Below are 13,724 nucleotides of genomic sequence, written 5' to 3'. Positions count from 1 at the left end.
TAGTTCTCTGGGGCTGCTGGTGGGGTCTCCACTGCTCACAGCACTGGGCAGTGTCGCTACAGTTAACTCCTCCTTCACCTGTCCCTCCCACACGTCCATCCACACAACTCAGTCAATCTGATTCTCTAGAGTCACAGGCTCTCAGCACGGCTCCACCAGACACTTATTTCCAAAATAAACATGCACAGATGTTGAACCAGACAAACATGTGTTCATGCACACACACACAAGCATACACCTCTGCATCCACTGTTCTCACTAGCTCATTCCTTCATTTGGTTTTCATTTATTGCAGGGCCAGGGTGGAGACATTAAAGACCTACAACCCTGGGTAATCTCACTTGTTCCTTCTCATGTATCAAATGTCTTCTTGGGGCATGAGACAGGGCTAGGCACAAAGGGAAGTCGTATTTGGAGACAATGTAAGTTCAAAGCTGAATGTGAGCATTTGTACCAGCTGTCCTCTCTGCCCAGATACTTGCCTCTATCTTGGCATTGTTGTTTGTTGTCATTCAGATTTCAGCTTAAATATTACCTTGGGAGAAAGGTGTTTCCTAACTATTTCAGTAGCCACCATGTTGATAAATTATGACTCTCTGCTCTAATTTTCTACTTCTCTGGGTGAATTTTGCTGTTTATTTGATTACCTGCTTATTGACCACCACCACCACCACCCCCACCCCCACTTTAGAAAGAGAGTTTCAAGAGAGCTGGGTTCCTGCTCACAGCTGCTGCATGTTCCCGTAGGAAACTTCCAGTGCTCAAGAAAAACGGATGGAACAAATACATCCTCTAGCATTGTGTCCTCAGAGTAGCACTCTTGGCTTTTTTCTGACTAGAGCCAACTTCTGTGTCCACTTTACCAGTACTGTTACTGTTCTTGGGCAGAAACTGTGTTCAGTTACTTCCATGACCCCATGGTACAATCCAGGTCTGGGTGCATAGGAAGCACCCAGTAAGAGAGCAAGGAAAGAAGCAAACACCTGGAGTAGGAGCATGTGACAGATTAGGCTGTGGTTCTTATAGGCCAGGTGCCTGGAAGCATCAGAGCTTATTGCTGGACTCTGATGAAATGGCCAAGTCTCTACTATAACCTTTGATGCCTGCCTTCTCCCAAACTCACACTCATAATTTGAAACACTCTGTCTCATCAAACAACTTAAGAAGTTTGCTTTTTCCCTGGTGGGGAGAAAGGTCAGGTCATTTCCCTTACATTCTGTCATCTGATTGGCATCTTGGCTTCTCGAGGGCCATCAGCTCATGCATACTCAAGTCACTGCACCCCATTCAGTAGCTCTCCCCATTCCTGTTAGAGACCTTGCCAGGCACCAAGAATTAGTGAACTCGTTACTGTTACTATTAAAATTATTTATTATTATTACTGAATTTTGTATTTATTCCTAGATGAAAAATTGTGTTTCAAGTGTCCCAACTTGTCACACCTAGTGCAGTGGAGACATAGAGGCAATGGAGGCCCCTTACCCTTAACCCAGACATCACAGGGCTTTCTCAGATAGAGATGAGGTGCATTTGAATTCATCTTGTAAAAAATCCCAAATACAGTTGGAAATAAGCAGAGTGAGAGTTGAAAGAAACAACAAGCCCCAGAAATAGTCCTCCAAGGACTGTGGACTTTATACTATAGTAATAAACAGCCACCCTCCCTATCCATGGGGTCTGCATCTCCAGATTCAACCAATCACAGATCAAAAAATATAGTTAGATCTTTGATGACCATATCTATCTAAACACTTGCATAATTTTTCTTATCAATGTTCCCTAAACAATACAGTATAACAACTCTTTACATAGGATCATTATAAGTAATACAGAGAGGATTTAAAGTATACAGTAGGATGTGCATAAATTGTATGCACATACTACACCGTTTTATACAAGGGAGCATCTGCAGATTTGGGTACCTACAGGGACCAGGAATCAATCCCCTGTAGATACCAAGGGACAATTGTATGTTTAAGAAAGTATAATTAAAGATAAATTAAAATTAAATTAAATTAATGAACAAGAAGAAAATAAATAAAGCTGATTCTTTGCAAAAAAAAAAATAAATATCCATAGACTTGGCAAATACAACTGTGGTAGTTTAGATGATTGTTTCCAAATTTAACTTCCTTCTTATAGAATTATAAATCCAAACTCTTTGCTGAAGAACTTTGTAGAGGCTCCCACTGGAGTATGTGGAGGAAACAACCCAGCCCCTTTGATATTTGGTTTGGCCTGTGACTCTGAGTAGCTAGGAGGAGAACAGTAGCCTCAAGTGTGCTTGCAAGTTAACGTGGCCTCTTGTGTTTCTTTCCCAACCATGGGAAGAATATGTCCCTGGTAGCCACTAATATCAGGATAATTACATGATGCAAAATAAACATGAACTCATCTGAAAGCCCTGGGTCTAGCCCATTGCAACTGAGTCCAGGCAAGCTCAGCTGAGATCAGCCAAAGCCCAGCAAAATGGAAGACTCAGAGCAAGAACCAAAAATATGTGTGGTAGAGCTGTACTGTTGCAATGATTGATGGAAAAAGAATGAGAAATAAATCAGGAAGGCAAAGGGAATAATATGCCAATATGGACAGTATTGACATTAAAAAAGTACACTTTGTATTAATGATTTTATAGCAATTGATTTTCATAGCACCATGATTTCAAATTAAAAAAAAAATAGATACTAGAAAACAATTTAGAATTACTTAAGATGGCCCAAGAAGTATTGGAATGCCACATTAATCACAAAGTAAAGAAATATAAGTAAAAAAATTATCCACCATTCTCATAAAAAATAATGATTTTAAGGTGAGTTTTACCAGATATTCAGATATTCTCTCATGTAAATGACTTGTGTCCAAAAACGGTCTTAGCTAACAAGAAAATCATAACTAATAAAGACAGGACAAAAAAAGAAAACTCTCTGAGAATATAACATATGAGCACCGATGCAAACAAATACAATTTTAAAAATAGTTATTTAAGTACAGAAGTATATTGATGATTAATAGCATTGTCTCTGGAACTGACTTTCTGTCTTTATCAGCCCATGAATTGACTGTATGAGCTTTGAAAAATCACTTTTACCTCAATAAGCCTCAAATTTCCTATGAGTCATTGGGGAAAAGAAAAGCATCCATAGATGAGAGTTAATGAATATCACATAAATGAACACAAATATAGTCGCTGCACATAGTAACTGTAATAAGGGTATCAGCCATCAGAGCAAGTAGGAGATATCCCAGGAATGCAAGGATAGTTCAAAACCAAAACAAAAATCAAACTAATTCACTCACTGTAAAAAAATTAAAAAATAAAAAACAAATAAGATAAATTTTAAAAATTCATTTACTTAATATTTAACAAGTATTATTTAAAACAATTCAGATACTTACTAGCTTAACACTTGAAGCTCATCCTATTCTCAAAACTAGTACATGGTCTCAAATTCTTTGGAAATGTTCTTCTCAGAGTCTTGTTATGTTAGGATTGATTTAAAATGCAGTCAAACAAAATATAAGTGATCAACATCTGATTCTTCATCATCAAGCCACAGAGTGCTTACCAGGTTTGAGGCTGTTGCTTCTTCTTTTGTTTTTTTTTTTTTTTTTGATTCATTGTACACAAATGGGGTACAACTGTTGTTTCTCTGGTTGTACACGAAGTAGAGTTGCGCCATTTGTGTAATCATACATGTACATAGGGTAATGATGTTTGTCTCATTCTGTTAGTTTTCCTCCCCCCACCCCTTCACCACCCCTCTTTTTCCTCTATACAATCCATCCTTCTTCCATTCTTGCCTACCTCCCACCCCCCATTATGTATCATCATCCACTTATCAGAGAGATCATTCAGCCTTTGGTTTTTTGGGATTGGCTTATCTCACTTAGCATGATATTCTCCAACTGCATCCATTTACCTGCAAATGCCCTAATTTTATTTTTCTTTATGGCTGAGTAATATTCCATTGTGTATATATACCACAGTTTCTTTATCCATTCATCAACTGAAGGGCATCTAGGTTGGTTCCACAATCTAGCTATTGTGAATTGAGAAGCTATGAACATTGATGTGGCCACATCACTGTTGTATGCTGATTTTAAGTCCTTTGAGTCTAGGCCAAGGAGTGGGATAGCGGGACCAAATGATGGTTCCATTCCAAGTTTTCTAAGGAATCTCCACACTGCTTTCCAGAGTGGCTGCACTAACTTGCAACCCCACTAGCAATGTATGAGTGTACCTTTTCCCCACATCCTCGCCAACACCTATTGTTGCTAGTATTCTCAATAATAGCCATTCTAATTGGGGAGAGATGGAATCTTAGGGTAATTTTGATTTGCATTTCTCTTATTACTAGAGATGTTGAACATTTTTTCATATATCTATTGATTGTAGATCTTCTGTGAAGTGTTTGTTCATTTCCTTAGCCCATTTATTGATTGAGTTATTTGTATTCTTGGTATAAAGCTTTTTGGGTTCTTTATAGATTCTGTAGATTAATGCTCTATCTGAAGTATGTGTGGTAGATTTTCTCCCACTCTGTAGGCTCTCTCTTCACATTGTTGATAGTTTCCTTTGCTGAGAAAAAGCTGTTTAGTTTGAATCTATCCCAATTATTGATTCATGCTTTTATTTCTTGTGCTTTGGGAGTCATGTTAAGGAAGTTAGGTCCTAAGCCAACATGATGAAGATTTGGACCTACTTTTTTTCTATAAGGTGCAGGGTCTCTGGTATGATTCTGAGGTCATTAATCCATTTTGAGTTGAGTTCTGTGCAGGGTGGGAGATAGGGGTTTAGTTTCATTTTGTTGCATATGGATTTCCAGTTTTCCCAGTACCATTTGTTGAAGAGGCTATCTTTTCTCCATTGTATGTTTCTGGCAACTTTGTCTAGTATAAGAAAATTGTATTTATGTGGATTTGTCTCTCTGTCCTCTATTCTGTACCATTGGTCTACCTGTCTATTTTGATGCCAATACCATGCCATTTTGTTACTATTGCTCTGTAGTATAGTTGAAGGTCTGGTATTGTGATACCCCCTGCTCCACTCTTTCTGCTAAGGACTGCTCTAGCTATTCTGGATCTCTTATTCTTCCAAATGGATTTCATGATTGCTTGCTCAATTCCTATGAGGTCAAGGGTGGGTAGCAGTTTACTCTCTTACTTCTTTGTATCAGTGGAGAGTGAAGACAATGTTGTCAAAGGTGGGAGCTACCTGCTTCCATGAGAAGCCACATAGCAGTGGGTCGGTACACTTCTGCTTCTCAGCCCACAATGACTGGTTCTCGAGTTCCTTGCATGGCTGCTTACAATGACAGCTCCTCTTGGAAAATGGACTCTGAGAGCCTCCACTGCACAGTCACTGCCCTCAGCATCACATCAGTGGACACTTCAGTCCACAGCATCTTGTTGCTCGTGCCCCTGTCTTTCAGGGAGCAACTTGCTCATGAGTAGGGTTTAAACTGCAGGTAGCTTTCTGTGACAATGGCATTCAACAGCCCTTGAGAAGCCACTCAAGTTTTCCCCCACAACACTCCTGTTCACAACTGTATTCTTCCTCTTTTCTTTTTTCCCCACGACTCAGCAAAATCAGGCTCTCTGCTGGTTTAGCCCTTCAATACTTTTGGAACAAGGAATGATCCCCTTAGGTGTCCTGGAGGGGAAAGGATAATTTCCACAGTGATAGCTAGATGCCACCCGAGGTGGGTCACCCTCCTTTTCAGTCCTTATACTGACCAAAGAAATGGGATTATTAAACCACTTCTACCAAACAGTCCCTTCTTTGCAGGTCAAGAGGTGCATACTTGGGGCGTTTCTCCAGGCTTTAAATATGAGGCACTGGGACCCTCTTAATCTCAGCCGTGCACTCTAGATGTCAACCAGCAGCAATTCCTATGAGCAGACTAAAGGAAATGCCAGAAATCATCTGATAAAGTTCAGCACACACTCTTGATAAAATTCACAAGGTAACCAACAGAAACTAGAATAAGCAGTATTTTCAGTGGTGAAATATTGGAAATGTTCCCATGACACATTAAGAAATTCATGTTATCATTGGATCCCTTCAACAATGCATAGGGGCTCTTGGACCCTGTCAAAAGATAAAAATTCAAATACAGGAATTATGAGTACTGTAAAGGAACAAGCAAAATTTCCATCATTTATAAATATAATCATTATTTATAAAACATAAAAGTCAATTATTTCAGAAGTATTAGAGGGAGAATGAGAATCCAAAATGATGGTTGGATATAATATGAACAAAAAATAAGTCAAGTTTTCTCACAAACCAATGATCATTAATTTAAAATGTGATTTAAAATAACATAGTAACAATATCAAATAAAACGCTACAATAAATAAACTTAATAAGAAATGAGGATACATCAATTTTCAGAAGCTTAGACTGTATCTATTTAAAAATTCTCCTTGCTTTAAAAAATTTTTAAATTTAGTGTTGTTATCATAGTAAGGCTCAATGCTGGGTTCTGAGCCCATGTGGGAGGGTGATCAGATTAAAAATCAATAGCATGAAAGAATAAGAAATAGCACTCTAGTTCCATCTGTCTTTTGGGTTTTGATCTAGAACTTCGTTTTGCTCAGGGAAAGAAGTAATGCGGTGAGAGTGTTCAAAGTGTGAGGGTGGGTGGAGGCAGAGCCTTTCTGGAGATGAGATGTATATGTGATTGCCCCTCTTGGGACATGCTGCCATTCCCATGTGGCCCTGGGGTGTGAGGCATGTATCATAGACCTGACGCAGGAGCAGCTCACAGACCTGGGACCATGCCCTGAATGCCATTTCAACCATGCACTTTAGAAAACCTCCAGGTGGCTGATGGGGTATGGAAGGTTAGATGTCACCACTCACATATGGACCTTGTGGACTCAGACCAGGAGTTAGCTACACACTGGCTATCAACACTAATGTCCGTATGTTCTTTGGGATGTTTCTGCGGCCCCCCATCCCCATGTACAGCTTAAAGAAGATCAGTTTGCCCCACCCACCAAAGAAAGCATATCCTGAGAATGGATTTTCCACTCTTCAGGCAAGTGGGGCTCAGAGCCAGAACTCATTTGATTTATATAAATACAGAAATGAAACCAAAACAGTGGAAACTCATGTCAACACATTCATAATTTATTATTCTTAAGTCATGTCTACTCAGTTCAATGGTGGAGTGATCATGAATATGAGGTTCAGGTAGAGTAGATGGATTTGAATCCAGCCTCTGCCATCTGCTCTTCATTGTAATACTTTTGACTTTGCTAAGCAACAGTGTTCTCATTTTTAAAATGGGGAAATAATACTGTTCCCGTGAAATTGTTAAAGATTAAGTAATGTTTCATAAGAAGTATTGTAAGTGTCGATCAAGGTGATTGGTGCATAGTTTATGCTTGATAAACAGCTTCTTTTTATGATAGTAGTTATGATAGTGGTTTGGGTAGTTAGAGCAATGATAACAATTGTAACAGCAACAAATATTTTATCTCCATTCAAAATAAAGAAATTAGCTCAGAAAAAAATAAATATTCCAAAGGGGCACAGGATACCTTACCCACACCAAGGCACAGTCCAAGACTTTATGCACAGTTGATTTTAATGAAATCCCTGATTGAATGAATTAATGAAAGAAGAAAGCAGAGTGAGTGCTAGGGTTGATGGTGTGAATGCCTCATGGAGGTCTTAAGTGGGTTAGATCTGAGGTGTGAGGTTTCTTCATAAGAGGAGTAGGCTGGTTGCTGTTAGGTCAGGGGTTGAGCTAGCACCCTAAAACTCAAAGCAATAGATACCAATCAGAGAACTGAGTTCCATCAGCTCCATTCTGGACCACCACCTAACTCTCTGACCTCTTGGTGACCAGGTATACCCCAGAAAGCCAGGGTTCTGCATAATCCTGAAGGTCACCTTAGCTCCACACATTTGTGATTTTCTAGAACTCTATCTCTATCACTGTGTTTAACCAAGACTTCTAAGTTTTAATAGGACTGGGCTGCAGGGGAAGAGTAGAGGGAGCAGGAAGCAGGCACTCTGTGATTTTAGAGGATTTTTCTAACCTGAGACCTCATGGTTGCCATTTATAAATGAAAAAAAGAAAAACTGGAGAAGATGAGGAATAAGGAGGTCTCTGTCTCCTACCGAAGGTCAAGGTTGGGAGTGGCTGCCTTGAGTACAATGCCAAGACAGAGGCACTCCCAGGGGAGTGTCAAGAAGGGTTAGTGATCATGGGAGAAGAGTCAAGGCCCATCTGGAGGATGAAGAGATTAAGAATGCCTTTGGGTCTAATGATCACAAATATGTTTTGTTGAAATTTAAATTTTAAAATAAATGTTGTTGGAGCCTCAGAATGGAGTCTGAAAGGCAGGGCAGGATCCTATTTACCCTGTGGCCTAAGTGTCTGCTTAAAACTCACAGATGGTCAGACGGTACTGAAGGCAGTTCTTATCATTCCATGTTCCATCTGTGTACATCTCCACACACTTCTCTTTGCCCCGACCCCTGGGCTCCCCTGGGTACCAGTTGGTATAGTTCACAGGGCTCTCGTCCAGGTAATGGAAGTCTCCTGGAGTGTTGCCCTCAGCCAGGCCCAGGTAGGCATAAGTGTTATACTTCCTCACAATGCTTGCAATGGCCTCATTCTCCTCTGGACTCCTTGGGACAGCAATGTTGCCACCTGCTTTGGTACATGACTCTCTAATGGCATCAAAGTTGACCGACTGACCATTGGTGGAGAAGATCTTCTTTCCAACTGCCAGAATGGACCCCTGCAAGCTGAGAACTAAGAGCAAAGGAGTCTGGGTCACGCCATCAATCTCTATCTCTGCATCCATCTTGCTGACCCAGGGTCTCTACCATTAGGCTCTCTCCAATCTCTTCATCTCTGCCTCTCTTGGTCTTCCCTTCCTCTTCCAGTTTTATAAATTCCTCTCTCTTCCCTCATTCATCCATCTATTCATTCATTCATTCATTCATTCATTCATTCATTCATCCTCTTAAAAATTACTTGTTGCCAGGAAATGTGAACTTTTCTGGGATGCAATAGAAAGCAGGATAGGCAGAGAACATGCTATCCTAGGACATTGGGAGAAAATCTGTGTCTACTTCTGTCTCTTCTGGACCATGCAGAGACTTAAGGAAAGCATCATTCCTTCTCCCAAACCTGAAAGTCTATACTTGTTTTTCAGATCTATAGGCTCTGGAGGCTGGAGGGAACTCTACCCTGTGAGACCCCAAGGACTCTCCTTACCTCCCATTGATTGCAAGATTTGATGTCTGAAGTCCTGGAGTATGGTTTGGAGTTCTTCATCTAGATAAGATGGAAGTCCTATGGAGAGACCCCCACCAGGATGAGGGGCAAGCAGACAAGATGCCAACTTGCTGCCCAGCAGGTATTTTGCCAGCTGTAACCCTAGAACCCTGCCCTCTCATTGTCTACATCCTCTGTGCAGGCCTGAGGGTCCACAAGGTGGAATGTTTCCATACTCTATAAACACTCATCTTCCTTTAATGCAGCCTCACCCCTGATGAGCCTCTTCCTGCTCCTGTTAGATCCCTTGAATGGTTCTGCCTGACCACCTCTGTGTGCTTTTTTTTTTTCTGGCTTCTAGAAAGTGTCCTCTCCTCCACCCTCCACCCAGGGCAAATATGATTGCTTTTGCAGTCTCCTGATAGATCTTGATACTACTTGGAGCTTGGGGGTTCCCTTCTGCACCTGGGACTCCTAATCATAATCTTTGCCTGGATCCCTCATGCACATAATCCTGAATACCTTTCAGAATGCCCCAGAGTCTCAGCCCCAGGGAGAGCCATGCCTCCCAGTGCTGTCCCTCTTCCTTCATCTGATAACTTGTATCCATAAGCAGTCATGATACAGGGAGCACCTCCTACACACATCAGTCCCCAAACTGTGACCACATTACTTGATTACTTGAACACCTCTGATTTCTGTCTTCAACCTCACATTTCCTTAATTAGGTTGAGCAGTATGCCACGGGCACCTCCACCACTTGTCTGATCTCTGTTATCCCCCATGTTGCTGGCTGCATGGGCATTGTGCCCAAGTTCCCACTGCCCATCCCCTCCCCTGGCTCCCACTCACCTGGTAGGCCCCTCTCACCAGGCTCCCCCTTGTCTCCACGCTCTCCAGGGACACCAGGGGCTCCAGTCAGCCCATCACGCCCAGGGAGACCTGGCATTCCTCCTGGGGGGCCCATGGGACCTGTAGAGAGAAGAGGACATGGTTGTGTGGACTTCAAATTCCATCTAAGTGGACTCACTTATCACTGTGTGAACACTTCAAGGATAGACTCTCCAGATGCTCCAGCCTAAGTTCCCTAGGAAACTCCCACTGTGTCCCAGTCAACTGAGTCTCAGACCCAGTATAGAGCCCTGGTCAAATGGGCTTCCTAAAAAATATGTGTCCCTGCCTCTCAGATGAGGGTGGGCTCTCCAACGCAGTACCTGGAGGTCCAGGGTCTCCTTTGACACCATCTCTCCCATCTCTGCCTGGCAAGCCATGGGATCCAGGAGTGCCGGGGATACCAGGACTTGCAACACAAACTTCTGTCCCATTGCTCATGACGCCAGAAACCGCCATCAAGATCAGAGTGAGGGTCAAAGAACGCAGCAACATGGCTCCTGATCCAGCTGCTTCTCCTGCTGAAGAGAAGGGTCATTGACCCATCTGCAGCATTGACAAATGTCTCCCCTTAACACTTCATATTTGCTGTAGTTGTCAGGACTCAGAAATATGGCAGAGCCTGAGTACCCAGTTCAGTCCAGATAAGATCACTGAGAAGAACTGAAGACCCAAACTATTCATGCACAGGAATTCCCAGCATCATTCAGTATCTAGCATGGTCTTATATCCCATGCCTCTGGCCTGAGGTGGTGTGAGCCCTGGGCAGGTGAGGAGCAGAGTTTTGGAGAGTCAGCATCCTGGGTTCTCATGGAGTGTTTTCTTGGTAGCATCTCCCGGTGAGGCTCCCGAGGCACTCATTGCACCTCTCTCGCCTCAGATGAATCTACAGTGCCCTGGACACAATCTTGACCTGTCCCTCCCAGTGGTCATTCACTCTCTGACTCAATTCATCTGACCCTCAACATTCCCAGTTACCCTTTTTGTTGGGTTCTTAGGAATAATGGACCTGAGAATGAACAGATATAACCAAGGGCCATAGCCTATCCCCTACATAGTGGTCAATGATGAGGAGTCCCCTCCTTCTCAGGCCCTTAGTTAGTCTTCTGGCTCTTAGACTGGTCCTGAAATCCTTATGCTATGGAGGGCCCATATATCCATATACCAGGGAATGGGGGCTGAGCTTACCCACACACAGACTCCTGTCTTGGTAGATCTCTGCCTCCAAGTCAGAGTGGAGAGCACCATTTATAGGGATGTGGGCTGCCAGGCTTCCTCCCCATCCCTGAGAGGCCCCTATCTTAAGAGCCTCTCCTCCAGGGAGGGACAGGTAGGAAGTAGCCATCTTGTTTACATAGTACATTTCCCCACAGAGCTCTTAGGCTGGAGGAACACTTGAGGGGAACCCAGATCGCTAAAGAAAAACTCCAGGCCTGTAAGAAGGAGATTCTCCCTCTGCCTGAGGTCACCCACTCATTTCTAACAAACTTTTCTGTAGTAAAAGATAAAATCTTTTACACAGGCACTGATGGAGGTCCATTTGGTTCCTGGTTTGGTTTCAAACAGTGCAGAGACTGTGGCTCTAGTTTGGAGCCGTCAGTTTGAACTGGAGCACACTGTCTGTCCTTTGATCTTCTCACTGCTGAATCCCCAGGATAACCAGCCCCTGCCTCTGAAACCTTGTGCCTGAATTGGTGGGCATATGAATAGAGTGACAGGTAAATAGGTTGCATGTTCAGTTTTTCTCTGTCCCGGCAGGTTCAGCTGTGGGGAGGCAGGATGGTGCCTGGAAGTTCACAGGAGAGCAGCAATTTTTTTTTCTTTTTTTTTCTGGATTCAGATTCTGCGACTTTGGAAGAAATATGAAAATAATGGTATGTTCTTCTCACCACCTTCCATCAGGTGGCATGTGACTTCAGTTTGTTCAAATCTTGATGATGTCTACCTTGATCATCTGAGGAAGGTTGTATGTGCCAGGATTCTATACCACCAAGTTCTTTTTTTTTTTTTTTTTAACACGGGAACTATTTGGGGGGAGGTATTTTGGAGCTATGTAAAGATCCCATTCCTCCCTAAATGTTTCTTTTTTTCCCACTTATTTATTTTTATCCATATGAACTTTGGGTTGAGACATGCCAAAGGTCAGCGGTGGGAAGTTGTTCACTTAGGATGCGGGAATTAAGGGGGTGCAATATCTATAGAAAGTCTTAATCTACCGTTATTAGCACATTGTTCCAGCTAATCTAAGGAATGTCATTAATAACGTATTTCCTGGCTTTAGTACTGCTGAGTCATGACAGCCCAAGTCAAGTCACTCCTCTGTACATACTCTCCTCACCTGGCTGAGGCTCTGACATGCTCGCCAGGTAGTCTTCCTTCTCAGGTACCCACCTTACTCTTCCTTAGGGCCTTACACCCCATGACCAGGCCATCTCCCCACATGGGATCCTCCTTTGTGGGGATGTCCTCTTCACGTGCCCGGGCTTGGGCAGTCCACACCAAGCCACCTCAGAGAGAGTCCTACTCCCTCCTATGCAGAAGCCCTCCTCACTCAATGTGACTGAGACCAGAAATAAGGCACTCCTGTAAGTAGGATTGAAGTTAAGACCAAAGAGATGTAAAGTGGAAGTCGTGCCTTCTTCCTGAGGATGGGGCATGGCACCTGTGCAGCTTTGAGAACTCCCACAGCTGTTCAGGGAAATCTTGACTTCCCTTCTCCACCTGCCCCATGCCTCAGCCAGGTGAGGTGTCCATATGTGGCTCCCTTGAGTTTTCTGTCTTTTTGAATCATCACAACTCTATGAAGCATCTAGAAAGTAAATCCTCATTTGATACTTCAGTCAGCTGGAGCTCAGAGGAGCTTCATGGATTTCTCCTCCAAAACAGCTTAAATCCTCGAAAATACCCTCCCCAAGCCAGAGAGGATGTGCTTATTCTATTTGTATTTAGAAACAAAGGGCAGCACAAATTAATTTACTGATTATATTTATTTTAAAGTCACTTCTAATCTCAGGAGTTTGGGTCCAACTCAACAACATGAAGGGGAAGAAAGAGAAGGCTTTTCTTCCCTGATAAACTCAGCATATTAAATAAATAAACATGTATTTTATACACACACACAAACACACATGCACATATATTTATTACATATTTGTGTATACATATGTGCATATGTATGTATCACATTGGTGCCTCTCTAATAAATGTCATTTCATTTATATTTTAATTAATTAGTTAATTAATTTTGTGGTACTGGGAATTGAACTCAGGGATGCTCTACTACTGAGCTACATCCCGAGGCATTTTTATTTTTTATTTTGAGATAGGGTCTCCCTAAATTACTCAATCTAGCTTTGAACTTGTGATCCTCCTGCCTTTACTTTCTGAGTATCTGGGATTTTAGGTATGCACCGCTGTACCGAACTTGTCATTTCATTTTTAAAAAGAATAATGTAATATGTTTATTCCTATTACAATTTGCAATTGCATCAAAAAGAATAAACTACTTAAGGAATAAATTTAATAAAGAAGTGCAAGATACATACTCTGAAATCTAACACACACACACGCACACATATGCTGGGCAAA

The 13,724-nt window shown here is 42.2% G+C and overlaps 1 protein-coding gene across 4 annotated transcripts in view; it reads right to left on the bottom strand.

Annotated features, from left to right (window-relative positions):
• Positions 1-8,279: 8,279 nt before the first annotated feature.
• LOC306658793 (pulmonary surfactant-associated protein A-like) overlaps positions 8,280-13,724 on the bottom strand; it is a 202,180-nt gene continuing 196,735 nt past the window's right edge. The window contains exons 1-5 of one of the 4 annotated variants that reach the window (XM_079136103.1): positions 11,325-11,454; positions 10,460-10,657; positions 10,098-10,217; positions 9,246-9,323; positions 8,280-8,777 (exon numbers count right to left, since the gene is read on the bottom strand). In XM_079136103.1, the coding sequence (XP_078992229.1) occupies positions 8,401-8,777; positions 9,246-9,323; positions 10,098-10,217; positions 10,460-10,631 (747 nt within the window). In that variant the 5' untranslated portion in view covers positions 10,632-10,657; positions 11,325-11,454 and the 3' untranslated portion in view covers positions 8,280-8,400. Of the gene's footprint in view, positions 8,778-9,245; positions 9,324-10,097; positions 10,218-10,459; positions 10,658-11,324; positions 11,455-13,724 lie in introns of those variants that run through there. The other 3 variants (XM_079136100.1, XM_079136102.1, XM_079136101.1) reach the window with 3 other exon arrangements.

Source organism: Sciurus vulgaris (genome assembly GCF_902686455.1).
Source record: "Sciurus vulgaris genome assembly, chromosome: 4".
Classification (NCBI taxonomy): domain Eukaryota; kingdom Metazoa; phylum Chordata; class Mammalia; order Rodentia; family Sciuridae; genus Sciurus; species Sciurus vulgaris.
Note: the sequence above shows the minus strand (reverse complement) of the source record. Positions and strands in the feature narration are given on the sequence as shown.